The sequence below is a fragment of the Muscardinus avellanarius genome (genome assembly GCF_963383645.1).
Source record: "Muscardinus avellanarius genome assembly, chromosome: 5".
Taxonomy (NCBI): domain Eukaryota; kingdom Metazoa; phylum Chordata; class Mammalia; order Rodentia; family Gliridae; genus Muscardinus; species Muscardinus avellanarius.
In genome coordinates, this window is record NC_137790.1 from 49,312,956 (window position 1) to 49,340,662 (window position 27,707).

The 27,707-nt window shown below is 39.3% G+C and overlaps 1 protein-coding gene across 2 annotated transcripts in view; it reads left to right on the plus strand.

The window, feature by feature from the left end:
* COL8A1 (collagen type VIII alpha 1 chain) overlaps window positions 1-25,304 on the plus strand; it is a gene marked incomplete at both ends in the record, with an annotated part of 66,166 nt that extends 40,862 nt beyond the window's left edge. The window contains 2 exons of one of the 2 annotated variants that reach the window (XM_080695571.1): window positions 18,964-19,294; window positions 23,395-25,304. In XM_080695571.1, the coding sequence (XP_080551697.1) occupies window positions 18,967-19,294; window positions 23,395-25,304 (2,238 nt within the window). Of the gene's footprint in view, window positions 1-18,963; window positions 19,295-23,394 lie in introns of those variants that run through there. The other variant, XM_080695570.1, reaches the window with a different exon arrangement.
* Window positions 25,305-27,707: the final 2,403 nt, after the last annotated feature.

Below are 27,707 nucleotides of genomic sequence, written 5' to 3' on the forward strand. Positions count from 1 at the left end.
CATAAACCAGCAGGAGGAGAAAGCAAAGAAAATAAGTCTTAGAGTTGTCTTGTGTAAGAAAGTGAGCAGGTGGTCAATAATGTATCTTTGGCTGGTTTCCACAGCAAGGAGACAGAAACTCAGGAGAAAAAGTCAGAGAAGTTTGCAAAATGTTGTTGAGAAATTAATATGAATCTGGAAGAATAAAATAATCATCTATCCTCCTCCTTCTCAATATTTACCTAATTAATACTTGACACTACAACCTATGACCTGGGTCTTTCCGGGGCCTGCCATGATTAAAAGAGAACAAAAAGGCCAGGGTAGTATAACAAGGACAGGACAGTGAGTCCTTAGACTTGCAAATAACACTAGAGATCACTTAGCCCAACACTCTTCCTTTTACAAACAAGAAAATAGTATCCCAGAGATTCCTTGGTTTTCCTTGTGTAAAAAGAGATAATTTCATCGGACATGGTGGTGCACACCTGTAATGCCAGTACTTGGGAGGCTGAGACAAGAGGATCTCAGGTTTGAGGACAGCCTCAACAACATAGTGAGACTCTCAGTAACCTAGCGAGACCCTTGTTTCAAAACAAAAATAAAAAGGGATGAGTGTTTAGCTAAGAGGTAGAATTCCCCCTAGGTTCAGTCCCCAATATCACACACACACACACACACACACACACACACACACACACACACACAACTTCAGAGATTGTCACTCATGATCCAAAGTCCCTAACTGAAAATCAGAGAACTTAGAAAATGCCTCTTTGATACTGTCTTGCAACTCAAGCCAAGTCAAAAAAGCGCCCTTCAAACATCCTGCAAATGAACAAAAATTATCACCAATCTCAAGATTATTTTTCCATCAATCAACTCTTCTTTGTTCTTCACATGGTTTATAAAGATCAAAAATAGCACTTCTTATTAATTTCTAAGGAAAAATGGCTATTATGCAGGATTTTCCTTTCTTGTGAGCTGGCAGCAGATACCAGGACACAAAATTAGGAGAGAATGAAAGCAGTAGGCAGAGGGAAGTGTGTGGCAGGCACGGAGCTCCTTAGCCATCACCCAGCCTGAGGCTTTTATAACTTTTAGAAAAGGCAGGAGACAGCCGAGCATGGTGGCGTGTGCCTGGAATCCCAGTACTTAGGAAACTGAGATAAGAGGATCCCAGATTCAAGGCCAGCCTCAACAACTTAGCCAGACCCCATTTCAAGATAAAAAATAAAGGGCCGGGGGTGTATAGTTCGGAGGTAGAATGCCACTGGGTTTAATCCCCAATACAAAGACAGACAGTCAGACAGACAGGCAGACAGACAGACAGACAGAAAGAAAAACGAGCAGGGGACAGGATGAAGATGGTGCCATTCACATATTTGTTTGAAAAGCTTTTGTCCAGCCTACTTCGTGCACAGTTATGAGAATTCTCAAAGATAAATGTCCGCTGTTAGTCCTTTTCCATGTAAGTGAGCTCCTGTGTAGAGTCCCTTCCCGATAACTAGCTCCTACAACTTCTGACTACAAATTTATTCTTTGAAATAAATTACAGATTTGCTTCAATTTGGAGAAAATTAACATTTTGCATTTAAACAAATGCTCATGGCTAAATGCAGTTTATGATTTATTTAGTATTTGGGGTTTGAGGTTCCTGCTTTGTACTATCTGTAAGAGAAACGCATATTGAATTTAGTCTATATTTTTTTCAGACACAAAACTCAGTACGGTTTTGAATTAAGCAGAGATCTATGGGTGGGGAGTTAACCTTTCAGATAAAACTCCTGAAATACGGTAAACACTAATTGTTCACCGTAACACTATGACTGTTCTTCAAGTACCTGAAAATAGCATGAGGTCAAGCTGCTAAACAAGTTGTAAGTCGATTACTGTCCTGACCTAAAAGTTTATAGCTATTATTACTTGTGGGTTTTACTTCCTCTTCCAGCAGTAAAACACAGCCCAGCTCAGCAGTCGCTTTCCCAAGGCCCATGTGCTGCTCTCACCTCCTAGAAATGTCTTCTGTTCTCTGGATTCCAAAGCCAAAGCTCTTTGCAGTCCACACAACAAAGGCTGCCTGGTGGCCAGCTCTCCTCCGAGGGGAGGGGAGGGAAGCTGGAGGAGGTTCAGCCTTTGAACTGGTGTCTGCACATGGCAAGCCAGTGGGAAGCAGACATGATGCTGGTTAGCTACTTATTAGGAACTATCTTTGCCATGCCTTCCTTTGGAACCTCAACCCAGGAGGCAGTTGATGGGCTTAATTCTCATACTACATCTGGAGCACAGTGAGAACAAGGATCATTGCTTTCAAATTCTTCAAGATAAGACCGAAATACAGCAAAATGTCCTGGAATGTGTGCTCCAGACCTCTTCCCCTCCTCTTTTTCATCTTCTTCCTTCTTTGCCTTTTCCTTCTTCTTTATTTAAACACTAGCTAACAGTCAAACACACACCATCACAGGAGGATTGCAAATTCTAGGACAGCTTCAGCAACATAATGAGACAGACTTTCAGCAACCTAGTGAGACTCAGTTTCAAAACAAAAAAAATAATAAGGGCTGGAGCCTAGCTCAGAGTAGAATGACCCTGGCTTCAATCCCCAGTACCATACACACTCACAAACACACATACACACAAAAAAAAATCTCTAGTTAATAGTTACTATAACTGAGCACTTTACTTGCATAAACCTCTGAATCCCCTCAACAACTTTCTAAAACAGGTCATATTATCATCATCCCCAATTTAGCATAAATCAAGACACAGCTAAGTTATATGTAACTTGCCTAAGATCCACAGCTAGTGATTGGCAGGATAGGGATTTAGTTCAGGCTGTTTAGCTCAAGGTTGCTGCTCTTAACCATTACTCTGCACAACTGCTCTTTAATCATTTATGCTTGTCAGTGTCTGCTTTCAGATGTTTCGATGAAGACAAGAAATGCCTCCACTTCTCTCCTTTCTCTGCAATATCATGCCCACTTATTCTTCATCTCTTAGTTCTGTTCTGATTCTGTCTCCCCAGCCATCCAGGCCCAACCCACGTCTGCATTGTATTTTTTGAAGTGCTTACGCTAGACTGAGAGCTTGCTTTCAACCATTGCCTGAAAATGTCTGGAGAGCAGATCAATTGTTTTACCTTTGTTTATTTTTGTTTATCTCCAGCCACTAGCACAGTGCCTAAAAATGCAATAAAAGTTTGCCAGATTTGGTAATTAAAATAATCAACTGACACAGTAGAGAGAAACAATGTCAAGACTTAAAAACTGAAGCAAATAAAGGCACAGGAAATCCCCCAAGAGGAATTTTAGAATGAGAAGTTGGAAACCACCTGGGACCAAAGTATCCAGCAACCTGAAGGCCCCATAGAGGGGTTTTATGTTTTCTTTTCCCCTGTCAGTTGGTGTTTTTAAAAAAATGAGCCAAAATTTTTAAGTGAAGAAGTTTCACAGTCCTGATTTCTGGCTTCTCTTGATAAAACTAGAAGAACTGCCCAAACTAAGTGCACACTCCCATGGCCTGCAGGAAGTACCAAGGTCCAGCAGCTGCCCCTCGATATTGCAGATGCCTCCCCCTCCCACAAACTGGCCAGCCGTCTCTCCACACCACACTCTGCTTCTCACTGCTTTCTCCAATGCTGAGCTTCTACTTATCTCATTCATTCCCTGCATTTTAAAGTTTAGTAAAAGGCCAGCCTTGAAAAGAATAGAAGGACATCATCACAGAGATGATGTTACAGAGAAGACTACACATGAGTCCTTCATCTCCAAATCAGTGTCTCATCACTGTCCAAGAAACCACATTCATGAAACATGTTCATCAATGAAATTCCATGTATTGTTGTGAATTATTATGCCTTGTACCAGGTTTTGTTTATGAAAAGTTTCTTACACATTTCCAGCCTCCTTAGCTGATGTATCCTCGAGACTTGGCATCTTTTCCGTAATTCTCAGTTCTTTCTTTTCTCCACTTCCATTTTTCCCTGAAAAATGTTCAGTGGATTAACTGTGAAAACCTTACGATTTTTCCTCTCCGACAGCACATCCATCTCTCTCTCGCTCCCTCAAAATAAATTCCACCCTTTAAATAAATGGAACGTCCAATACCAAGATAGCTGTGGTTTGGTTGTACTTCGTGCTTTGCCTGTGTTCAAAGGGCAGGGTGTTACCCTGTAGGCTAATTATCTAGATGGAGCTGTGGTCAAAAAGCGGTGGATTTTAGAGACTGCCCTCTCTGTGGCTAGCAATATATCAAAATTTGATGCTTTAGGCTTAGCCCCAGCCTGAGAACTCAATTTTTTAAAATTTAAACGTATTTTTGGGAACAACCCCGTGGAATGATTTCTGCCACTCTTCAACCACACAACAGAGAAAAAATGAATCCACATTTTTACAGACCAAGAAACTGTTGGATGTTTTCGTTCTTTCATAATTTATATGTTGCCAGTGCTAAATATTGCAGTTTCGATAGAGGTGCTCTCTTATCAGCTCTGTATGTAGAGGTAAGGGGAAGAAGAAAACACTTTTGGAAAAAACTGATTATTTTTTTTTTTTACTTTCCAAGTGCTGTTGATTTGATTTAATGGTTTGTCCATGTGTGATAAAAAATCCCAGAGCTTGACTTTTAATATCAAGTCATTTGGGGTATTATGATTCAAATAATCTTACGTAAGTAAAATTTTGACAATCAGACCTACAAATAACCAGTCCAAAAATGAAGAAAAGGGAAAAGGTCAACAACTAGCTATTTCATGCCCTCTACCTCTTGCCTCTAAATCTACGATAAATATATATATATACTCACACCACAATTTAATAAATATTTTAGTATTATAAAGAGGTAGATTAGGCTAAAATCTGTTCCTTGACTTGAGAAACTTTTGTTTGTTTCAGTTTTCTACAAAAATACTAAAATGAAAAATCTACTGTCATAATAGCCTGCTCATAAAAAGAGAATGCTAAATGTATGTTTATAGCAACACAATTCACAATAGTATTATGTAACCAACCTAGGTTTCCATCAGCAGATAAATGGATAGCAAAACTATACACATTTGAATTTTACTCAGACATAAAGAACCAAAAAAAAAATTGTCATTAGCAAGAAAATGGATGGAACAAGAGAATATTGTGCTCAATGAGACCAACCAATCCCAGAAAGATAAGGTTCAATGTTTTCTCTCACATCATGTGGAAGCTAGAGAAATCAGAAGACAAAAGGGACTTCAGATGACTGAGGAGAGTGAGTAGTAAAATAATGGAAGAAAATAGGGGAAGAGAGAGGGAAAGGGAAAAAGAAGGACTGCTGAAAAAAATAACAGTTCAAGTTATGCTCTGTCTGTGCGTGACGATATCACTACTGATCTCACTATTATGTGCAAGGAGGAGTAGGGAGCAGGGTATAATTACTAGAGGATGGGATAGGACCAACACTCCAACAAACAGGCATTAGTAGAAATCTCCTCAGTAAGACCCCCAAAGCTCAGGAAAGAAAACAAGAATTAATAAATCAGATGGCATTAAATTTGAAGGTTTCTGTTCAGCAAAGAAAATCATCAAGAGTATATATCGAGAGAGCCCACAGAATAGACAATCTTTGCCAGCTACTCCTCCATTAGAGGACTAATATCTGGAATATACAAAGAACTTTAAAGACTTAACTCTTAAAAAAAAAAACAAATAACCCAATCAATCAAGAAATGAAAAACTGAACTAAATAGACCTTTCACAAAAAAGAAATACAAATGGTCAATAAATATGTGAAAAAATGTTCAATATCATTAGCAGTCAGGGAGATGCAAATCAAAACTACACTGAAATTCCATCTAACCCCAATTAGAATGTCAGTCATCAGGAATTCAAACAATAAATACTGGCAAGGATGTGGGAAAATCTTATACACTGGTTGGAGGAACTGCAAATTAGTATAGCCACTATAGAGATCATTGTGGAGATTCTTCAGAAAATTGGGAATGGATCCACCATATGATCCAGCTAATACCCTTCCTGGGTATCTTTTCAAAGGGATTGAAATCATACAATTATAGGAATATATGCATATCCACATTTATAGCAGCACAATTCACAATAGCCAAAAGTATGAAACCAACCTAGTTGTCCATCCACAGATAAGTGGATTACAAAGTTATGGGCTAACTACACAATGGAATTTTTCTCAGCAACAAAGAAGAACAAAATTATGTCATTTATGGGAAAATAGATGGACCGGAAGAATATTATATTCAGTGAGATTAGCCAGTCACAGAAAGTGAAGGGCCATGTGTTTTCTCTCATATGTGGAACCTAAGGAGTAATTAGGACACGGGAGGGGGGTAGATAATGAATGGGAAACCCCAATTGAGTGATGCAGCAGGTCTGGGGGAGGGGGAGGAGAATTCATGAAGGAAACACTTCCACTGACATTATGTACATATGTGAGATTACCAATATCAATATCAATATCATGCCCACTGGGAACTGAACTCACTGTACTTACTATTTCAACTCTTCCAATTTTCAAAGCTCTCATCAGAATTTCTAATGATAAACACCATTAAGTCATTTGAGTTTCTCTTAAATTCTCAACCTTCTTGACTGAAGTGCTGTGCGATAATGAAGTATCTAAGAAGGCACATAGAGTTCCAGAAAGGACAGAAGAAAAGTTGGAGTCCATAAGCAAATCATCTGTCCCTCCTGTCCTTCCATCCCCTCTGGGATGCCCCAGGACCCACTACTCCTTAAAGCTTAAAAGACTCAGGTGAAGCTGGGCATGGTGGCGCACACTTGTAATCCCAGCATTTGGGAAGCTGAGAACCAAGGATCGTGGTTGGCAGATAGCCTCAGCTACTTAGTGAGGCTCTCCACAACTTAGTGACACCATGTTTCAAAATAAAAATTTAAAAAAATAGAGCAGGGGGTGTAGCTCAGAGGTTAAATGCCCCTGAGTTTCATCGCCAAACCCGCAAAAAGAAGATGAAGAAGGAGAAGAAGGAGGAGGAGGAGAAGAAGAAGAAAAAGACTCAAGTGAAATTCATTCAGAAAGCGCCAGGTGTAGTGGCGCACACTTGTAGTCCCCGCGTTTGGGAGGCAGAGACAGGAGGATCACGCAGGTTCGAAGCTGTTTTCAAATAAAAATATAAAAAGTAGGTCTGGGAGTGTAGCCTGGAAGTAGAAGGGTTTCCAGGAACCCCAGTACCACAAAAAAAAAAAAAAGAAAGAAAGAAAGAAATTCAGAAAACACCATTTCTTTTGTTTTATTTTTGTACTGGGGATTGAAGCCAGGGGCATTCTACCTCCAAGATACACCCCCAGCCCTTTTTAATTTTTGTTTGGAAACAGGGTCTTGCTAGGTTGCTGAGAGTACTGGCTTCTTTCTTTTTGACTAACGTGACTTAAACTTTCCAGTTTATATTACCTGAAATACTTTGAGAAAGAGCCAGATTTTATCATTTTCTTTATCTAATTAATGCATGATATTTACAAAGGACCAGTTCAACTACAACTACCAATTTTTAACTGCAACTCAGGATAACCATGCTTGTGGTGAAGAAATATTCCATGAAATATATATTTTGCATAACACATTATGACTGTTTAAACAGACATGTTTACAATGTATAGTTTAATGGATTGGATTGCATATAATGCTACTTCCTTGCCAAGGCATGAAAACATTTTTTATTTTATACTATGTTATTTATACAAACTGTTGTAGGGCAGAGAAGAAATATGCTCAAATGAATAACAAGAGTGTTTTCCGGGTTTTGGGGGGGAAACCAGGAGATAATTTACCTAATTCTTGAAAATCCCTCACCATCACTTAAATTTTTCTTATAAAATGAAAAATTGTAGCTTCTTAAATGTGAGTATGTCACTCCTACCTGTTCACTACCTGCTTCCCATTCTCAAGCACATATGTTTTATTCATCATTCTTATATCAGAATGAATAATCAATACTTATTGAATGATTCTGCAGGAATTTTTTGAGCCCACATATTTTGGAAAGACATTTTATAATTTTATTGGTGCATTATAATCATACATGATAGTGAAATTCATAGTAAAACATTCATATATGCATCTGCCAATATTTAGTCTGCTTTTAGTAAGAAATTATAATTTATATTCACTGTTTAAAGATTTCTAAGTAAGCTTTACATTTTATTCAATCTTTAAATATTATTTTAGCCACATATATACATATATGCATATGTGTATATACATATGTATCTTTAGTTCTTCCTTTGCCTTCTAGCCAAGTACAGCTTATCCTGGCAGAGGAACATTTACAGAGAGTTTGTACAAACTTTTCTTTTTCTACCCCAACTGTGTGAAGAGAGTTTTATAGTGATATTTAACATTTTTCATATATTTATTTGTCAATTGCATTTCTTCTTTTGAGACATGTCTGTTCAGTTCAATTATCCATTTTTTGAGTGAATAATGAAAATGTGGTATATACAGACAAATGGACTCAGCCATAAAGAAGAACAAGATTATGTAATTTGCAGGACAATGGATGGAACTAAAGAATAGTATGCTAAATGAGATCAGCTAGTCTTGGAAAGTCAAAGATCATGTTTTCTCTTTTATGTGGAAGCTAGAACAAAAATAGAAAGCAAAAGAGACTTCAGACAAATGAAGAGAGAAAAAAGTAAAATAGTGGAAGGAGATTTAAGGAGAGAGGTGGGTAGAGGAAAAGGAGAACTGATGAAAAACAGTTCAAATAATGCTCTGTCCACATATTAAAATATTACTACCAATCTCACTATTATGTATGGGAAAGGAGGAAAAGGGTGAGACCCAGAAGGAAAAGAAACACACCAGTACTATGTGCACATATGTATCACTTTGAACATCTCTATGCCATATCATTGCAGTGTTTAAGTAAAAGGGTAATTCAAATAAAGGATAAAAAGAAGAGAGATTCAAATATTGAAAGATAACTGAAAGAATGAAATTTCTGACATCCAAGAATTCAAATATCTAAACACATAAATTCAGTCAACTGTAAAATGTGTACATAGTTTTCCTATTCAGTTACCAGAATACTTTAGAACTGGAAGGAAACTTGAAGTCATCTAGCGGGTGTCCTCATTCTACAAATGAAGGAAATGACAACCAGTGAGGATGGGTGACTTACTTGGGTCAGAACTAGATAATAGGTACTCTATTCTCTGAAAACAATGATGCTTTCATATTATGGGGGAAAAAACACTCTACAATTTTCTCTTTCAGGAGTTCTCTCAAGTGTTTTATAAACTATTTAGCACCTAACACTAATTTCCCAGTTAGAGAAACAAAAGGAGTTAATTTCAGGCTTCAAATATGTGAGCTATTATTTTAAGCAAAATATTCTCCAGATGTTTCCCACCTCCTTTGAGAATGGAAAAAGAGGAAACAAGCTTAAAGTTCAGCAGAAGAGATTCAGATTAGATATTAGGAAATCTACTGTGAAGTACTGCAGTTGGTTACTGGGAATGTTGTGAAATCTTCTCCTCTAGAGAGCTTTTGGAATGTAGCAGTTGGCCATTCATTTCAAGGGGGAGGGAAGGTTGGTTATGTGGGTGGCCCATTTCCAGAGGTGGGGCAAAACCTAATTGACTTCTCAAGTTCTGCCGGTCTGTCCCATGAAGTCATGCACTGCCTATCGCTAGTAGGTGGGGTGGTTGGCTGCTCGACTTTTAGCAGAATTCAGGACTCATCAGTGAAACATATAATTCATTTTAAGTCCTGATAGGGGCAAATAGGAAGATGGACTAAACTGAATGAATGTTTATTGGATGGGCATACTTACTGTCTCTAAAGAATTAGTTGACCAACATCTGAGAGTCTTATTTGTTTGGGCTCCATTTTGATATATTCATGTCACCAGTGGCTTTTTTACTTCATGGGTTACTAGTCTAAAAAAGCAATCAGTCTGGGATCATATCCTGTGTAATGAACAAATTATTTCAACCAATAAGAAGCTCTTGATATTTGGAGAACAAAATGGAGAAAAATTAGAGTGCAGTTTGGCAGATCTGTATCTTGTAAAATAAAGTAGGAAGCTTTGAGTTGACATATTGGGTGGCTTCTAGAAGTAATGATATAGGGATTTTAAATTTCTAACTTGGAATGTAAAAGGAATAAAATGAGCATGCAGTCTTGAATCTCAGTAAAATAATCTTATAAGTATAGGGTGGGGATATACCAATTAAAGTAATTTAATGTCAAGCTGGGTGTGGTGGCACATACTTGTTATCTCAGTACTTGGGAGGCTGAGACAGGAGGATCCGGGTTCGTGGACAGCCTCAGCTATTTAGTGAGTCCCTTTGCAATTCAGTGAGACCCTGTTTCAAAATAAAGAATAAAAAATAGAGCTGAAGGTATAGCTTGGAGGTAGAATGCCCCTGGGATGCCCAGTACCACAAAAGAATAAAATAATGAAATAATTTAATGTCAAAGACCTAACAAATGAATACAGAATTTGTAATATAATATATCTGAAGTATGTTCATGGATTCAAAGTAAATGCCCAAAAATGTAGCAGAGATTTCTGTACCTTAAATTTCCATTCCCCCTCCATTTCTCAGCCATTCTTGAATTACTGTCTTCTCATGTATAGTCACTGGTTTTGTCCAATACTAATCTGGATACAGAATTGAATGATTCTCCTGGCTTCTCAAAGATAATCAATTCCCATGAAAGGATTTAGGTTTTCAGAAGGTCTTATTGTAGAAGAGAAAAAAGACGGAGTTTAGGGTGTATATTCTTTAATAAATATGTGGAATGTTTGGGTTTCTTTCTTTTCTTTTTTTTTTCTTTTTTCTTCACTCCTCCTCTAGAGATCTCTTTTCTTCTGAATCTCCCCAGCAGCAATGAAGCAGCTTACACTTTATCTTCTCTGGATTTCCCCAGAAGGACATATTTCTTTATTATATTGTTCATATCTTATTCTAAAACCCAGATACAAGACTAGTCAGGCATAGAAGGCTCCATCTCCACTATAAAATGGGTTTCAAAGAACATCATCTCTTTGATCACCACCTCCACACTCATCCACCAGCTCCTGCTTTGTTTTTCTCCACAAAATGTGACACATCATGTATTTCTGTTTTTATTTCTTTGTGTCCTCATCAAAGTATAATCCTCAAGATATTAAAACAGAATTATCGGCCAGGTGTGGTGGCGCACTCTTGTAATCCCCGCGCTTGGGAGGCAGAGACAGGAGGATCGCGCAGGTTCCAAGCCAGCCTCGCTGGCTTAAGAGACCTGTTTCCAAATAAAAATATAAAATAGGTCTGGGAGTGTAGCCTGGAGGTAGAAGGGTTCCATCCCCAGTACCACCAAAAACAAGCCCAAAAAGACAAAACCAAAATTATCATAGACAGGTGATTATAGTCAGTATTTTTTAGTACGTTGCAAACTCTTAGTGTACTTACCTCTGCGTCCCACCCCACTATCCACTTCTCCCTTCCTGTACATGCTAGCAAAACCAGTAGCAATACATTTACCTATTGCCGAAGCATTATTTGAGCTATTTTCTTCCCCAATCCTTCTTTTCCCTCTCTCTACCTCCATCCCCCATCCCCCTCCACTAATCTACCAGTCTCCCAACTCAATTATCTAGTCTCTTATGTTTCCTATTTTCTCTCCAGCTTTCACATATGAGAGAAAACATACAACCCTTCATTTTCTGAGACTGGCTGCCAAAGTTTTATTTAATGTTATGACAAAGTTAATTCAAAAGATAATATTAGCCGGTGTGGTGGCGCACACTTGGAAGGCAGAGACAGGAGGATCACGTAGGTTCGAAGCCAGCTGCGCTGTGCGCTGGCTTAAGAGACCCTGTTTCCAAAAAAAAAAAAAAAATAGGTCTGGGAGTGTAGCCTGGAGGTAAAATGGCTTCCAGGAACCCCAGTACTACCAAAAAAATAATAATAATAATATTAAAAACTTTAAATTTTATATAATTAGCCCATAAAAAGGATGTCAAGATTATACTAATTTATATTAAAAGCTGCTTAATATTATAAAAGGCAATAAAACTATGACCTTTAGGGAAGTTAATTAACATAGTTTAGAGAGTTATTAATATTTATAATACTAATTATTATGCAACAAAGTTACATATCTTTAGTCAGTTGACTCGAGAGTGAAATTATATGAAAATACTCTTAGCATGGCCATTAACTGTCTTATGATCATATTTTAATTATATCCTTATAGCCAATTTGGGGGTACATTTTCTTAATGCTCCCTTCCCAATCCCACTGCACCAAAAGTAAACTACATGTTCACTGCCATATATGAATCAAAAATGATAAATCTCTCCTACAAGTTCAGATAATTTTTAAAAAGCAACAAAGTTGTATAACAGGATAATGGCTGGCCTTATTAGCCTTTCTCTCATTATTAATATCCAAATCGAAAGCATATTCTGTTCTAGCAGGATTTTAAATGGAAACTGAGGCTGAACTAAACATTTTCAAAGGTCCCTGACAACTGAAAAGTTTTGATCATAAGGATCCATCAAGAAACATTGAGAAAGTCAGAAGAATATCACATTTCCTTTGTCCTCAGGCAACTGATGGTCATGCTGCCTCATGGGAGGGGGAGGGCAATAGGAAATATGAGGACAGTTACAAATGCATTCAACTTTATGTTAAACTCTGTACAACTAGGAGATAATGAATGACTGAGAAGGTGGGGGAGGCATCGTCGTGATGGAGTTGGTGTAGAGGAAGGTTGTGAGGTGAAGTTGTATATTGAAATTCTAATTCTAATTCTAATTCTATGGTAGCTCAGAATGTGACTTTATTTGGAGATAGGGTCATGTCTTTAAAGAGGAAATTAAGTTAAAATGAGGTCAGTAGAATGATCCATGTGACTAGCATATAAAAATAGACACACAAAGATCATGTGAAGACCCAGGGAGAAGACTGACATCTACATGCCAAAAGAGAGCTGACCCCCAGAAGGACACAACCCTATGGGCTTGACCTCGAAGCCTCCATAATTGTGAGGAAATAAATATGTCTGTTGTTCCAGCCACCCAGTATGAGGTAATTTGTTATGGCAACCCTAACAAACTAATACAGTAGGGTTGAAATCTGGATCAGGATTAGAAAAAATAATAATTCCCCAGAAAAAAGGATATGGCAAATAAAGAAGCCAGAATGAGAAGGACAGACACAGAGGAGGAGTGTACTTTTGAAATGCTGGCTTTTATTAATGAAAAGAAAAAAAAACCTACAACTATAACTGTAGTAAATAGGACTTCTTTTTCTCCATGATGTCTTTCTGTTTGTTTTTGTGGCACTGAAGATTGAACCCAGAGGCATACTATCTTTAAGCTACAGCACCCCCACTTTTATTTTTTGTTTGGAAACAGGCTTTTGATAGGTTGCTGAGAGTCTTGTCAAGTTGCTAAGGCTGGCCTGGAACCTGTGATACTGCTGTCTCAGCCTTCCAAGTACTGAAATTACAAGCATGCACCACTGTCTAGCTTTTTCTTTTTTTCTTTTTTTTTTTTTTTGGTACGGGGCGGGGGGTGGGGGGGATTGAATCCTGAGGCATTCTATCTCCAAGCTACACTCCAGGTCCTGTTTTATTTTCTATTTTGAAACAGTCTTGCTAAATTGTTAAGGCTTGCCTTGAACTTGTGATATTCTTGTCTCAGCCTCTCAAGTGCTGGGATTACAGGTGTGTGCCTCCAGACCTGCATCCATATGATATTTTAAGAGAGATAAAGTAAACTAAAGAGTAAGGGGAATACAAAAAGGACTTCAGATAACGGAGGGGAAACCTCAGTGGAGCCATTGAGGTGGTCCAGGAGAGGATTGTGGTGGGGGAGGAGGGAGAACTGACAAAGAAGGCACTTCCATTGACATTATATACATATGTGAGAATACCTGTGCCAATTTCAATAGCATGCATGGGGGGAGGAGAGGGGGTGGGGAGGGAGCCAGAGGGAAGCTCACAAATTGCTGTGTGCATATATGTCTCTACTACTATGAACTAGAGTATGTGAGACTATAATGCACCAATAAAAGGGCCTATAAAAATAGAGATAAACCCCTTCAACTTTTGCATCTCTACCTCCATTTACTTTCTCAGAGATGTCTTCTTGAAATCTTTTCTCAAATCATTCTTGATCTTTTCTCTGCTACTATGCACTGAATGGTGATGTCCTCCCAAAATGCCCATGTTCATATCCACCCCGATGAGATGGTATTATGAGTGGGGCCTATGGGAGATGATCAGGTCATGAGGACATAGACCTCATGAATGGCAGTAGTGCCTTTATAAAAGAGACTTCAGAGTTCTCTTTTGCCCCTTACACTATTTTTGATCTTGGACTTCCATTCGTTAGATCTGTGAGCTATACATGTGTGTTGGTTTGAGTCACCCAATCTGAGGTACTTTGTTATGCAAGCCCTGGAAAAGTAATACTCAGTCTATGGTATTTTTGTTACAGCAGCCTGAATAGACAGGCACCTGCTTTGTTTTCTTCATAGTCACTCAAATCTGAAATTAGAAACTTTATTTTTAACCAATCACCTATTTCCTCATAGTAGGATGAGAGTTCAGCAAGACTTCATCTTTCTACTTTACCACTGTATCTTCTGTATCCAGAAAATTCTTTTTCAATTTGTATCTGCTCAATAAATACTTATCTAATGGATGGATTCCTTTGAGAAATGTGGTGAAGAGAGAATTTTTTTTTTTTTTGAGAGGCATAGAAAAGTCAGGAAGGCAATTCTGTGAACAATGGAGGAGGATTCTGCCTGATTTTCTCTTTCTTCAGGGGTGGTGAATCTTAAAACCTTGAGAAGCTACAAATAAATGCCCTGTAAGAGTGAGTAGAGGGTGCAGAGGACTTGCCTGGGAGCAGAGGAGAGAGGTTTGTTCCCACCACACAGCACAGACAGGCATGCATACACATGCTATTTGAGCCCAATGTGGAAGAGAAAGTTGGATACAGAGCAAGGATTGAAGGCTTAAATATTTAAACATTCTTTTGGATAGCAAGGCCAGCTCTCACGAGGATTAATGTTCAAATAGAATGCTTAGGATCATCTAAAATAATACATATCACATTATTCTGTTAGATACACTTTAAGTCACATAAGAAAACTGACACTCACTGCAGCCCTGCCCAAATATAGGGACCCACATAAAGCCATTGAAAATGATTAGGATGGGCAACTCTGACACCAGAATGAATAAAGGACTTGGTTCAGCCATTCTTTTTCTTGGCCATTTTTCACAAGTACATTTTTATGGCCATTATTGTTTTGTTCATGTTAGGTTTATCATTGTTGCAGTTAACCTCACATTTACTTTGGTTAGAATCCTTCTTTGAAAATCTGACATTGAGTTATATTTGTTTTTTTTTTGTCCTCTATTAATAGCTTAAATCTTCATAGTGCCTTCCAGAATATAAAGAATTCATATTAACATTTTTACCCTTGAACATCTCTGAGGAATGGGTAGAGATTATAATCTCTATTTATAGGTGAAGAAATTGAGGTTCAGTGAAGATAAGGGACTTTCTCAAAGCCATAGACATGGAGAATGGCAGAGTTACAAGACAAATGCAAATCATTTTTACTTTAACAATGTGTTTCACATATGACAGGACACTCTTTACTAAGCTGGCCTGGAAGGCAAAAGATCCAGTGTGTCTACACATATCTGACATGCCTATCTTGCATACACATACACAAATACACAGACACATACACACACACACACACACACACACACACACACACACACACACACACCCCAGATGTCAAACAGAAATTAAGGGGGGAAAAATCAAGGAGAAGTTATGCTATTATTGTGTTCTCACTCCCCAAAGAAAAGAGGCAAAGAAAACCCACTGCTTCTCTTCCCAGCAAGAATTGCAAGGCTCCTTCTTTCCAGCCAGGTGTATGTATAATGCTCCACAAATCTGATGTTCTTCTGAATGATTTGAGAGAACCACCACACCACTCTGACCACCAAAAATATCCAGAGGGACAAGAGGGAAATTAGTAAGAATAAGTCAAGCGGTAAATTCTAACCAGAGCCCCTGTGTAAATATTCAAGTTAAAACTGAGCAAAGTTTATTTAAATAAAGAGCCAGAAAAATGGCAGATGCAGACCTACGGAAGTGGTTTAGGGGAGAGAAAGGCCAAGCCTCTGAGCGGAAATGATGGTAGGAAAGCAGGATCCCACTGGGTCTTTGGTATTCAACTGGTCTTCCAGAATTTAGCCTCCTTCCAGTTTTCCACTATTTTACTAGATTGTCCCACTTTAAAGATTATTAGGTACAATCCAATACATCCACTGTATCGATGGAGAGAAGGGCCAAGTGTGCAGCTTACTATTAAAGACATCACCACATGTTTAGGGTTCAGTAATTGAATTCATTCAACCCCAAAGGTAGAACTAGGTCCCAGCTTTTATACATTACCAGGTATTACCACATGTTTCTAAAATGGATTAACACTTCCACTCTCTAGTGACTACCTTAGAGACATTGAATGTTACAGCTAGACAGGATTTAATAGAACCACTAAGTCTATTGTTAAATGAAGAACGTTTTTGGAAGGGCTTGTTTGGATATAGACAATTAGATACAAAATAAGTTCTAAGTACTGATCTTTGAGTTAAAAAAAAAAACAGACGTATGTATACTTTGCTGGAATTTGTATCTTAAAGGGATGTATATTGCCCTATTCAAAGGAGCAGTGAGAAAATTGTAGCTTTTAAGAGAAGGCATTTTAAAGAACTTGAGTAGGGGGGATTTTCCTTTTTTTCTGAATATCCTTTGCTAATCATTAATAGTGAACATCTGTCACCCCTGCTAAAACAGTATAAATTCCTGGAAGATAGGGTTGACCATATAATATTCATCTTTGTAAGTCTTGCGTGGGCCTAGCATTGTTTCTGGTAAGAATTCAATAAGTTATTGTTGAGTACTTATTTTGCTCTTTTCCACCTAAAATAAATGCAATTCTTAATGTGTATAAATCAATATTAGTTTTGTGGCCTTTTCCAAATGGTTTGTTGCAGTCATTCTTAGAGGGACAGTTTTCTAACTACTCCCATTTTACTTGTATGTATATGAATTATAATATACTTGAAATAAACAGTTCTTGAAACTATTCTAATGTATGGAATGGAGAAAGTTTTATAAATCATTTTGCTGACAATGGTTCTTCATTTTTTTCCCTGAAGGAGAAAAAATGATTAGTTAGTATATTTAGAAAAACTGGAAAGCAGTGAATTTTGTGGTAGGGATTCATATTAATATTTTCTTAGGTGCTTCGTATTAACCAATCCCTCTGTAGCTGTTCACACTCTTGGCATCACCCTCAAATAGGATGTCGCAAATTCAATGCATATTTTTTAGGAAGTGGAAAACTACGATCCAGACTTTAGTAAGGCAGAAGCAAAGAAAACAAACTCCCCTCTAAATGGAAATTAAATTTCATATAGACAGAAGTTTTCAAAGTATTCCAGAAGATACTTAACATTAAAGAGTGTGAGAAACTCTCTCTCTCTCTCTCTCTCTCTCTCTCTCTCTCTCTCTCTCTCTCTCTCTCTCTCATACATTCCACTCAGGATTCTGATTTTCATCAGTCTCTTAATAAGGTATTGGAGTAGGACCAGTGTTGGTACAATGGGGTGGGGGTGGGGTGTAGAACTAAACAGACCTCACTGTGTATCACACCTGCCCCCTAGCGGGCATTAGCCTGCACTGCATTTCTCTGGGTTTTTAAGTCTTTAACCTGGGGTGTTTCCAAACCAAGTTCCTCTCAAGCTGGTTGTCATAAACAGATAAACTCCATTTATATTTATTCTGCTCACCGCTAATTTTCAAAGAGTGTTATTAAAGTAGGCTTAGAAAGTTTATTCTTGTGAGTAGTCAAACATCTCCTATCTATGTATATAACAAATTTCTTTTGTAAACCCCTTTCTTTCATAAAAGTGGAAAGATAAACTTTAAAATGGACTCCAGATCCAATTAGCCAAATTCTAAACTAATGACATCATAGTATTTATCTAGAAAACTGAACTGTACATAGTTAAAATAGTGATTTTTCAAATGACATTTGGGGGATTTTACATGGTCTTCAATTCAGAAGACTTCTGCAGTTTGGGTATTAATTTACATTTACATTTGTCTTTACATTTATTGTGACTATATAACACCATCCAAAAGGCATCTCTAATAGATGAAAAATCTCTGCCAGAGGTGTGAGATTTGTACATTTTTAAGTATTTTCACTTAGAATGGAATATTGGCACTTAACAAAGCCTAAATGCCACCAAGTTTGCAGAATCTATCCTGTTAGGGTAAAGTTTGTGAAAATGTGGAACAACCAAAATAAAAAATGTATTAGAGGATATGAAACCTTACTTTTCTCTTGGTTACATAAATTCTAAGTTGGGCCAAGTATAGCGCCTCCGTGTTCAACCAGAGTTAAGATTTTTTCAAACTCTATCACTTTAGCATCTCAATAAATATTTCACCTCATAGTCCAAGGTGTCTGGTCCATTTACAGCCAGCAAGGAGAAGGAAGGGGAAGAACATGCCCATTCCCTGTTAGGATCCTTCTTAGAAGTTGCACCCATTGTAATCACATCGAGTTGGCCAGGACTTTGTCACATGGATACACCTAACTGGAATGCCTTCATTATAGGTCGCTCTATTTCCAACTGAAAATCAAGGGGTTCCAATACTATGAAGGAGTTGGGGGAAAAACTGATATTTGGAAACAACCTGCAGTCTCTGTCATACCTTATATTAAAACCAATTGCCTTCATTTGATGGAACTCACTCTTCTGATTTTTAACTTTTACATTTTTTTCTATTGAAATATAGGTCTTTCCATTTGCCTCCTACCCATAAAATCCTCCTACCTCTTCCTCCCTGGTGTCTCTAAGTAAAGATCGACCCTTGCTGCAGGTTTTTACCATGCTGGTGCATCCTTCCTTCCACAGGTGATGGCTCTGCCGCCTGGCCCTCGGCAGCTGCTGGGAGCACTGTTCACCATTGCCCTGAGCTCCATCAGGCTCGTTCAGGCTGGTGCCTACTATGGGATGAAGCCGCTGCCACCTCAAATCCCTCCTCAGATGCCACCACAAATTCCACAGTACCAGCCCCTGGGCCAGCAAGTACCTCACATGCCTTTGGGCAAAGATGGCCTAACAATGGGCAAGGAGATGCCCCACTTGCAGTATGGCAAAGAATACCCACATCTACCGCAATATATGAAGGAGATTCAGCCAGTGCCAAGAATGGGCAAGGAAGTGGTACCCAAGAAAGGCAAAGGTAACATCATACTGGTACACTCTTAAAGAACAACAGCTTTCCCACCTCCTACTTTATGAAGGTGGAAGGAAAACTTAAATCTTAGAAACTTGTATTTTAGAATTTGTTATTGACCTTTATTAGACTATTTTCTTGAAAAGTTCGTCTTAAAAACAATAAATGGGCTTAACTCCAACAACAACAACAACAACAACAACAAAAGATACAGCTAACTTTAAAATAGTATGTTTGCTTTATTATTTTAACTACCATCAGATGAAACAAAGAATACTTAATCACAAATATTCTATCCCCTTATTTATTATTTACCCATTCAAATATTCAGCAACTAACACATAATACTGTGTCCGGCTCTGGGCCAGCTGTTGGGGGTTAGGTCAGTGAGGGAAAAAGCCAAGTAAAAAGAAAAATGACAAATTAGTCTTCTGAACTAGAACAATGTTGTAAGAGAAAATCACATGAAAACATTTTACAAACTAGATGTTAGATAAATGCAAGCGTTTTCATTACTGCTCTAATTGAGTTACACATGTCAATCAATAATTTGATAGAACAAGACTAAAGATTGTATCTTGAGATGACTCCTGAAAATCATTCCCATTCCTTTCTAGGCATATTGATTAATTTTTCAGTACCTACATAAGGCCTATTACTGTGATGCGTATTTCCTCATGAATTTGGTTGGTTTATCTAGGGTTCTCAGAAATGTAGCATTTATAGAAAAAAGAATTTATCCCACAAGTCTCCACAATCACAGGAAAATTCTCCTCTTGAGAACTACTGGAGCCAGCACTAAGAAGCCTGCCTCCCAGAAACAGAACTAGTCATTTAAACAATCCCCCCACGCCACCCAAGCCTATTTTTCTTCATCTTTGAGATAAGATTTTTGGGAGAATCAGTGCATAAGGCAAGTAGTACTGAGTAAATGCTGAAGCACCATAGAATCTTGGAGTTTCTACAACTGGACAGTCAATAAATCCTCAGCCTGTATAGAGAATGTTCCAGGCACTGTTCTAGACACCAGAGATTCCTGACAAATAAGATGTGACCCTTTCCCAGACACTCCCTTGATACAGTGACTATCAATCCACTGCCTAGAAATAACATCCCACAGCCAGCTGAGTGTGGTGGTGTATGCCCATAATCCCAATACTTGGGAGGCTGAGATAGAAGGATCACAGGTTCAAAGATCGCCTCAGCAATTTAGTGAGACTCTCAGAAATCTAGTGAGACTGTTTCAAAACAAAAATTAAAATTAAAATTAAAAATGGGATAGGGGTGTAGCTTGGATGTAGAATTCCCCAAAGTTCATTCCCAATTACCCTCCCCACCCCCAAAAAGGAAAGAACATACCTTAATAATACAGTAAGAATGTCTGTTAGCATAAGAGTATATATACCCAATTTTCTTTTCTTTAGGAGTTAGTATCTCACCTAGAGGATTATCTCGGTTTTTTTTTTTCTTTTATTTCTTTTTTTGTTTTTTTGTTTTGTTTTGTTTTGTTTTTGTTTTTGTTTTGTAGTACTGGGGTTCCTGGAAGCCCTTCTACCTCTAGGCTACACTCCCAGACCTATTTTTTTTTTTTTTAATTTGGAAACAGGGTCTCTTAAGCGAGTGGCGTCTGGCGTCGAACCTGCTTGATCCTCCTGTCTCTGCCTCCCAAGCGCGGGGATTACAAGCTTGCGCCACCACACCCGGCTCTTTTATTTCTTAAATGGCTTGCTTGCCTGGTGTTCTTATACCTATGGCTACTATTTGAAAAAGATAAGAGTTTTACAGTTCTATCTCATTCCCCCACAGTAGCTTTGTAAAAGTAGTCAGGGTTAAGATGCTACTTTGGTTAAAATAAGACTTTGGGACCATATATATCATTTCTTCATATAACCCATCCTCCTTGTGTGGGAGACACAGAGTTGTATCCATCTGCAAGGCAGAGAACAATATCATATCACATGTGCTTTGCATTTCAATAACAATTTGAGAAGGCGCAACACCCTTCATACCTATTCTCTAATCTTGTAGTTTGGCTATATTATTCTTACTGTACAGATAGGCAAGTAGAGAGGCTGATAGCTGAAAATATCGCAGGCAGGTCAAGGCCAGATAGATTAAGTAGAGCTTCCTGCTCCCAAACCAAGATATCTTCCCACACACACTGCTAATCATCCCAAAATATCTTATTCGTCTCTCCTGTTTAAAAGCCAAATTTGCACATGAGAAATGATTTATTAAATTAAATAATTAAGCTGGGCATGGTGGCTCATGCCTATAACCCCAATACTTGGGTGGTTGACAGGAGGATCACAGTTTCAAGGCATCCTCAGAAAATTAGAATAGACCCACAACAACTTAGTAAGACCCTGTTTCAAGATTTAAAAAAATAATAATAATAAAGGGCTAGGGATTTAGCTCAGAGATAGAACACTGGAGTTGCATTTCCAATCTCTCTCTCTCTCTCTCTCTCTCTCTCTCTCTCTCTCTCTCTCTCTCACACACACACACACACACACACACACACACACACTCTTAAAAGTTGAGGTATAGGCCAGGTGTGGTGGCGCACGCTTGTAATCCCCGCGTTTGGGAGGCAGAGACAGGAGGATAACATAGGTTCGAAGCCAGCCTCGCTGGCTTAAGGAACCCTGTTTCCAAATAAAAATATAAAATAAGTCTGGGAGTGTAGCCCAGAGGTAGAAGGGTTTCCAGGAACCCCAGTACTACCAAAAAGAAAAAAGAAGTTGAGGTATAGGAAATCCTATGGCACATTAAAGAAATTAAACAAACCTATTGACTCTGGAGAACAAATGTGGAAATTTGTTATTAAATCACAAAATAAAGCCGGGCATAGTGATGCCCACTTGTAACCCCAGTACATGGGAGGCTGAGACAGGAGGATCCAGGTTCACAGCCAGCATCAGTTACTTAGTGAGGCCCTCTGACACTTAGTGAGACCCTGTTTCAAAATAAAGAATAAAAAAAATCGGGCTGGGGGTGTAGTTTGGAGGTAGAATGCCCCTGGGTTTTATCCTCAGCACCACATACACACACAAAAATTCACGAGATAAATTATTTTTCTTCTTTCCTGAATATGCATGATAAGGACTTTCATCATCCATATCATACTGTATTTTAGAACATGAGCAAATAACAGTTAGCTCTAAATTATCATATTAAAAAATCATCAGACACTGAAAGACAAATACCACATGTTCTCATTTTATATATGGCATCTCAAACAATCAAACTTATTGAAGCAGAGAGTAGAATGGTGGTTAGCAGAGCTGGAGGATGGACAGGCGATAATCAAATGGTATGACACAGGAGGAATAAAGTTTTTAATTTTTTAGACCTATTGTGCAATGGGGTAAACAAAGTTAAGAGTAATTCCATATGTTTCAAAACCACTAACAGTAAATTTCAAATGCTATAACCACAAAAATAAATATTTAAGGTGATCAATCTGTTATTTTTAGCTCTAATTATTCCACTTTTTATTTTTATAACATCATTTTGTAACTCATAAATGTATATAATTCTAATGTGTTAATTTATGATAAATTTTTAAATAAAATAAAACACTAACAAAAAGTTTATAAATAAAATATAATTTTTAGTAAAAAATAAAAAAATTAAAATGGAGAATAACTTCAACATTGTTTAAAACACACACATATTTAGAACAAATAAGATGAAATACATATAAATGTCAAGTGTTTATCTCTGAGTAGTGTTCCAAAATCTCTATAATGAGCACACCATAATGTCTTCAAGTTTTGTCCTTGAGAAATTGTTTCTTCATTATTTTCTAGTTTATGTAACTTAACCAATGCTGATATATGCAACTACACTTAATCAGCTCTGGAAACAGTCTCTCAAATATATCAAAGTATACAACAAATTGCCAGCTTGATTTCCCTTTAAGTATTTTTATCAAACAGTCCTAGAAAATATGCATATTATTCCTAGTCTGTGTCAGAATTAAATAATGATTGATGTTACTTTGGTGAATGAAAGCTAACACCTCTCTTCTCTTCTCTTCTCTTCTCTTCTCTTCTCTTCTCTTCTCTTCTCTTCTTCTCTTCTCTCTTTCTCTCCCCCAGTAGAGATGCCATTAGCCAGCTTACGTGGAGAACAAGGTCCTCGTGGAGAACCTGGCCCAAGAGGACCACCTGGGCCTCCTGGTTTGCCAGGTCATGGGATACCTGGAATAAAAGGAAAACCAGGGCCACAGGGATACCCAGGAATTGGAAAGCCAGGTATGCCTGGAATGCCAGGGAAGCCAGGAGCCATGGGAATGCCTGGGGCAAAAGGCGAAATTGGACCCAAAGGGGAAATTGGGCCCATGGGGATCCCAGGACCACAAGGACCTCCGGGGCCTCATGGACTTCCTGGCATTGGGAAACCAGGTGGGCCAGGGTTACCAGGACAACCAGGAGCAAAGGGTGAGCGAGGACTCAAAGGCCCACCAGGACCTCCAGGCCTTCAGGGTCCCAAAGGAGAGAAGGGCTTCGGCATGCCAGGGTTGCCAGGCCTGAAGGGTCCTCCAGGGATGCACGGACCTCCTGGCCCTGTCGGACTGCCAGGAGTGGGAAAACCAGGAGTGACAGGCTTTCCTGGACCCCAGGGCCCCCTGGGCAAGCCAGGGCCCCCAGGGGAACCTGGCCCACAAGGCCCCATTGGAGTACCAGGGGTGCAAGGGCCTCCAGGTCTACCTGGAGTTGGAAAGCCAGGCCAGGATGGCATTCCTGGCCAGCCAGGATTTCCAGGTGGCAAAGGGGAGCAGGGACTGCCAGGGCTTCCAGGACCCCCAGGCCTTCCAGGGATAGGGAAACCAGGCTTCCCAGGACCTAAGGGAGACCGGGGTGTTGGAGGTGTTCCAGGGGCTCTCGGACCAAGAGGAGAGAAAGGACCAGTAGGTGCCCCTGGAATGGGAGGCCCCCCAGGAGAGCCAGGCCTGCCTGGAATCCCAGGTCCTATGGGTCCTCCAGGTGCTATTGGTTTCCCTGGGCCCAAAGGAGAAGGTGGGGTTATAGGGCCACAGGGACCACAAGGTCCCAAGGGTGAACCAGGGCTCCAGGGATTCCCAGGAAAGCCTGGTTTCCTTGGTGAAGTAGGGCCCCCAGGCATGAGGGGTTTGCCAGGCCCCACAGGGCCAAAAGGGGAAGCTGGGCACAAGGGACTTCCAGGGCTCCCTGGTGTCCCAGGACTGCTTGGACCCAAGGGAGAACCAGGCATCCCGGGGGATCAGGGCCTACAGGGTCCTCCAGGTATCCCAGGAATTGCAGGCCCTAGTGGCCCCATTGGGCCACCTGGAATTCCAGGCCCCAAGGGGGAACCAGGCCTCCCAGGTCCTCCTGGGTTCCCTGGCGTAGGGAAGCCTGGGGTGGCAGGCCTCCACGGTCCCCCAGGGAAGCCTGGTGCCCTTGGTCCTCAAGGCCAGCCTGGCCTTCCAGGGCCCCCGGGACCCCCAGGGCCCCCAGGCCCCCCAGCTGTGATGCCACCTACACAAGCACCCCAGGGAGAGTATCTGCCAGATATGGGCCTGGGAATTGATGGCCTAAAACCCCCTCACGCCTATGGGGCCAAGAAAGGCAAGAACGGAGGGCCAGCCTATGAGATGCCTGCGTTTACTGCTGAGCTGACAGCACCTTTCCCACCGGTGGGTGCCCCGGTGAAGTTTGACAAACTGCTCTATAATGGCAGACAGAACTACAACCCGCAGACGGGCGTCTTCACCTGTGAGATCCCCGGCGTCTACTACTTTGCATACCATGTTCACTGCAAGGGGGGCAACGTGTGGGTTGCTCTGTTCAAGAACAACGAGCCCATGATGTACACCTACGACGAGTACAAAAAGGGCTTTCTGGACCAGGCATCTGGGAGTGCTGTGCTGCTGCTCCAGCCCGGAGACCGGGTGTTCCTACAGCTGCCCTCCGAACAGGCTGCAGGTCTGTACGCCGGGCAGTACGTCCATTCCTCCTTTTCAGGATATTTATTGTATCCCATGTAAAAAAAAAAAAAGAGAGAGAGAGAGAGAGAGAGAGAGAGAGAGAGAGAGAGAGAACAAGAAAAGAAAGAGATTTAAGAGAAGAAACAAAAATGCACCAAAAATTTTAAATGGAAAACATAATTGCTTCAGAGCTTTTATATAGTTGGAAAGTTCTATTTAAGTGAAAAATTGGACCATCATGTACAAATAAAAATTAAGATGCATATTTAATACTCTGCACAGCAAGCTGTAATTGAAAATGATGGTATAGATTTATGTATCAAGTACTGACCCTTGTGTTGTACCCACCGGAATATTAGCTGTTGTATGTTATACATTTCCAGGATACCCTGCTTATTCAGATCAGTCAAAATATGTCTGTATCAAAGATCATCACTAATTAAAGTCACTCACTCACATTCGTTCCTTTAAAGTATTTATAAATATGCTTTAGAGAATTGTCAAATGTTAACAGTTTCATACCGTATTTACTTGCATAATTTCCTTTCCATCTGTGCAGATACTTTGCCATGGAATGTTGGGAGGAGGGGGCTCTGTAGTTATTACTGTCTCAAACAGCAGGAGCAGGCCATGGAAAGCTCAGTCATCTTCTTGGTCATCAAGGGATAGTTCTGTCCTGTCAGAGGCTTGGTCTTTTAGTAATAGGAGTCCGATTCAGAATTATGTCTGGGACATCCTAAAGAACATGTGAACCAATCCACCATTGCATATTTACTCAGCACCTTTTCTGTGTCAAGCACTGAATAGGATGCTAGTTTGGGGACCTAAGACAGGACCCCCACAAGGTGCTAACAAGTGAGCTGGGAGACATGAGCAGTGATTCACTCAATTCACTTAGTCCTTGAGGGTATTGGATTTTTTTCAGTGACTCTTTTTTTTTTTTTTATTTCCACTATGGCCCAACCAACATAAACACCTGGAAGTTATAAGGAAAAGAATAAGTAATCCTTTCTCTAATAACTTTCCAGTTTTGTGGAATATGTATTATTAATAGTACTTATCAATAGTGTTTGCATGCATTAAAATTTTCTCTCCTTTGTCCATATGCACACACAACCACAGTGAGGTTTCAACCTTGCAGATAGCAATATTTTTAGTAACTAAATTTTGAGGAGATCGTCTTGTGTACTATGAGTGTAAATTGATGTCATCTGAGGTTCCAAAGTCAATTCCAAAATCCAGTCGTTTTTTAATTTGAGAGAAAAATCCAGAATTCATGAGAAACTCATTTTGTATTTTCATAAACAATTATGAAGTTTGACCTTAAAAATAGGTGTGCTGCTTCTGGGTATATGTACTAAGACAATAGGAAAATACCTGTTTCTTTAGCAGCTACCTGTGGAAGAGATACTTGGAATGTCACAGGGTAACATTTTTTTGTGTCGCTCCATATCAGCTCGTGTCAACAACTGCAATAAGCTTGAAAGGGGGAATACATATTTTTCTAGGTTTTCACTTAGGCATATACTAACTGCTTTGAGCAGTTCTCAAAACATGAACCATTTCAAATCTGCTATTAGCCTGCTGGGGCACTAGTAGGCACCTGGGGAAATAAAATAGAGCTGGTAGTAGAATCATACGTTTTTCTCAAAAATTAAGAGTGAGGAGTTGACAGAATAGATATAAATTGGAAAACACACAAATATATATATATATATATATAATATTATATATTTTTTTTAAACATGGAAATGTGGCTATGTCACATCTGAATCGTTTTTTGGACTGGAGGTGCAGCTCAATGATAGAGTTCTTGCCTAGCGTGTGCAAGGCCTTGGGCTCAATCCCTAAAGCACACACACACAGAAAAATATTGGAGTCATTTTTACCTTCACAAGAGTTCTTCTTTTGGCCTACTATTTGTGTTTTGCCAACATAGTCTACATAGTATACAGACACCATTTCTTCTCCGTTTTTAAATAAGATAAATGAGTCCCATACCACAAAGTTTCTTATTCACTGCTAATTATATAACACACTTTTCCCACCCAAAAGATGTCCTATCCTACCTTCATTTTCAAAGCAGACAGCATTTAAGTGGCCAAATATCCTTTGGGTTGGTCTTGCGGATGCTTATTTGGGCCAGTGACTATGGATGGACCATAGGTCCACTGGGTTTCCTCTGCAAAATAGCTATATTGAAATGGCTTAGAAGCAAGTCAGACCAACTGCTTTGCAAAACTGTGTTTATCTGTACATGTATGGACTTTAAATTTCCATCAAGAGAGAAATAAATGATCTCTTTAGTTAAAACCAAATTTCACTTTTTGAAATATCTTCCAACTTATTTATTGGTTGTTACTCAATTGCCTTGCTATATATATGTATGTGTGTATGTATATTATCAGGCATATGCTTCTAACTTTTAGATGGAGGAGGAGCAAGATCTATGCCAGATACTGT